Here is a 3,212-nt window from a genome sequence, read left to right on the forward strand (position 1 = left end):
GTGGTCGACCGCGATTACAAGTTTAATTTTGTCCTCCGCCAAATGAACATAGATGCTCCTCCCGAATCTGACTCCTAAACCCAGAAAGGAAACCCTCGATTTGGTCCTCGGTTTTGTTCCAACTAGAATGTCAACCCAGGTATCTGCCCACGTTCAGACAAGACATGGATTGTTCAATCGTGCCTGTTTCCCTTCCCTCTTTAGAAAAACCATGATCTCGACTCCCAACCACTTCATTAATCCTTCGGGGCCTTGTCGACGATATGTTTTGATTTTGCATTGTCCAATTATACTTCTTGGTGTTCATGATAAGATAACAATTTCTCTCAAGTGTCTACTACTCTTACCTTATGATGATGTTTCACTGGGTGCTGATGATGAACTTCTTTCTATCTAGGCTGACCAGAAAATGGAAGAGGTGATGCAACTAGGAAAGGGGATCTCTTTTTCACACATGTTTGAAGCACTGCGATATGACGGTCCAGGGGATAAGATTAAGCTGCCACCATCTTCTTTCAAGGATTTATCCGATCAAGGAGCGCTTGACAAAGGTCCCATGTACTTCAGGCTGTCCAAGGTTAGGGACAGAGTTCCAGGTGCCTCTCCAGATCAAGACGCCGAGGAGGCAACCTGCTGTGGCGTTCTTGAATTCACTGCAAGGGAAGGCTCTGCACAACTCCCACCACATGTCTGGAACAATTTGTTTCAGAGTGACATCCCAGATGTTCCTTTGATTGAGGTTTTGTATGCAAGTTTGCCCAAAGGGACATATGCGAAACTTAAGCCGGAAGGAGTGGGATTCTCGGATCTCCCTAACCATAGAGCTGTCCTTGAAACGGCACTGCGCAATCACGCAACGCTATCTGAAAATGATGTTGTCATGGTCAACTACGGACAACTGCAGTATAAGTTGAAGGTTCTTGAGTTGAAGCCCGCATCAAGTGTTTCTGTGCTGGAGACGGATGTTGAAGTTGACATTGAGGGACCAGATTCAGTTTTCGACAATGAAGAAAATCAACATGTGCTTGTGCCGCTCGAGACTGGGAAGGTCGAATCTGGAGCTGTGGAAGAAGGGAAGTTCAGGTACTACAAATTTTCTGTCGAGGAAGGTGTGGCTGAGAAAGTTGTGTCTGGTTGTGCAAATATTGAGGTTAAGATAGAGTCTGATACAAGTGGCGGTGACACTGATATTTATGTTTCAAGGCATCCTTTAGTATTCCCAACTCAGCACCGTCATGAGTGGTCATCTCATGAGATGGGATCTAAGGTTCTTATACTCAAACCAAAGGATGCTACTTTGGTCAGTGGCCTTTACAGTGTTGGGGTTTACGGTTTCAAGGGCACAGCGAAGTTTCAACTTTCTGTAGCTATTAAGGATGTTATTGATAGCCAAAGGATTGGTGAACAGGGTAGTGTGTCATCAACCGTCAATGGTGACTCAGTGGTTTGTAAGAACTGCAAACGTCATATATCTAGCCGGACCTCAGTACTTCATGAGGCATACTGTGTGAGGCACAATGTTATTTGCATGCATGATGGATGTGGAGTAGTTCTTCGTAAGGAAGCAGCAGCAGATCATGTGCATTGCAATAAGTGTGGACAAGCTTTCCAGCAGAGAGAAATGGAGAAGCACATGAAAGTCTTCCATGAGCCGCTGAACTGCCCCTGCGGGGTAGTTCTAGAAAAGGAAGAAATGGTATGCCTTGACTCATCCTATTTATTATCTTCTGCTCTTACAACAGATGAACTTTTCAGCTCTTGCAGTTCTATCAAGATTTATCTATTTTCAGCAGTATATGATAATGTGTTATTTCCATCTTACATTTTCAACACCAATCTATTTTCAGCAGTCAACTTGTATCGCTGATATTCTTCACTCATTTCGTACGGCAAAGCCTACATATGCCAAACGACTAACTTGCTTTGTTCTTTAATGTCAGGTCAAACATCAATCCTCAACCTGCCCATTTCGCTTGATTGTGTGCCGTTTCTGTGGCGACACGGTTCAAGCTGGTGGACAGCCGCTGGATGTTCGAGATCGGCTTCGAAACATGTGCGAACATGAGAGTATCTGTGGATCCAGGACTGCACCATGCGACTCTTGTGGGCGATCGGTCATGCTTAAGGAGATGGACATTCATGCAATTGCTGTCCATCAAAAGAGCTGATTTTTATAACCCTACGGACCGAGCCTCTGTACTGCATATATGTTGGTATTCGTTAAATCTCCCATTGTTTGCTAGTCCATGGAAAACAGTGGCGCGGTGGTGTCCGTTATCTGTTTGTATCTTCCTTCTGTATACATATTATTTAATAGTCTACTCCTTTTTTGACACTAGACTAGTCAAAAAACGTCTTACTGGGACGGAGGGAGTACTTAGACTTAAACAACATTTCCGCAACTTCCTTCCCAGGAATAAATATCCACAAATTTGTGTAGCAACTTCAAAGATAGTGGTAACTTTTGTGGCAAGTAGGCGGCTACCAATGTACTCCCTCTGATGCCACAACTAGTCCAGAAATGAAAATGTGTCAGCATCCCAGTTAGAGCAACTCTAGTGAAGTCGTCGTAATAACCATATGCATGATGACTTTAGGCCAGTCTAGCGGAACGGAGTTATTATCTTGTTTCATTGTCATCTTGTTTCATTGTCATACTTCTTACTTTAGCCGAAAAGGCCATTCTGGCAGACTTGCGAGCCAACATTTTTTAAGGTTGCGAGGGGATCTTTGGAGTGCATTTATATCAAAAACGGTTTGATCTGAACTGACATTTTCTCTCTCGTCGTTCTTCCCGTGAGTGACCAGATGGGATAGCCCTTCTAAGAAGTCGCCAAGCAGAATTATTTACTCTATGAGCAATAATTTTGTTTTCCCAACCTGATTAAGACTGAGGATTTCCTGGTCTCTGACTGCTTTATTTTTTTGAAAAGAACATAGAAACTTTATTCATTTGCAATAACAAGTCATCGTTTATGAGGAGGGATACAATTTCGCTCAAGGGCTCCTCAAACCAGTTCAAAGATGAAGAAAATCTAGCTAACTTAGCAAGTTCATGTGTGACCCTATTTGCTTCTCTATTATGATGCTCAAATTTAGTAATAGGAAGTCACATGCTAAAAAATAACAATTGTCAAACACTGCCGCCGCTGTACTAGATGACCGTCCTCCATTGTTCATGATTTCGATGACCTCAATGTTATCTGAGTTAA

The 3,212-nt window shown here is 43.0% G+C and overlaps 1 protein-coding gene across 1 annotated transcript; it reads left to right on the top strand.

Moving 5' to 3' along the window:
• Positions 1–377: 377 nt before the first annotated feature.
• LOC119343583 lies at positions 378–2,338 on the top strand. The gene is made up of 2 exons (XM_037614473.1): positions 378–1,696; positions 1,941–2,338. The coding sequence occupies exons 1-2, from the start codon at positions 410–412 to the stop codon at positions 2,166–2,168; spliced, it is 1,515 nt and encodes a 504-aa protein (XP_037470370.1). The 5' UTR covers positions 378–409; the 3' UTR covers positions 2,169–2,338.
• The last annotated feature ends 874 nt before the right edge of the window (positions 2,339–3,212 follow it).

The sequence above is a fragment of the Triticum dicoccoides genome, chromosome 1B, assembly GCF_002162155.2.
Source record: "Triticum dicoccoides isolate Atlit2015 ecotype Zavitan chromosome 1B, WEW_v2.0, whole genome shotgun sequence".
NCBI lineage: Eukaryota > Viridiplantae > Streptophyta > Magnoliopsida > Poales > Poaceae > Triticum > Triticum dicoccoides.

What these genes read in the sequence shown, in the direction of transcription:
- LOC119343583 (XM_037614473.1), top strand. Translation starts at nt 410, where the DNA reads ATGGAAGAGGTGATGCAACTAGGAAAGGGGATCTCTTTTTCACACATG. An exon ending in TTCTAGAAAAGGAAGAAATG is followed by an intron (nt 1,697 to 1,940) that starts GTATGCCTTGAC and finishes CTTTAATGTCAG; the next exon opens with GTCAAACATCAATCCTCAAC.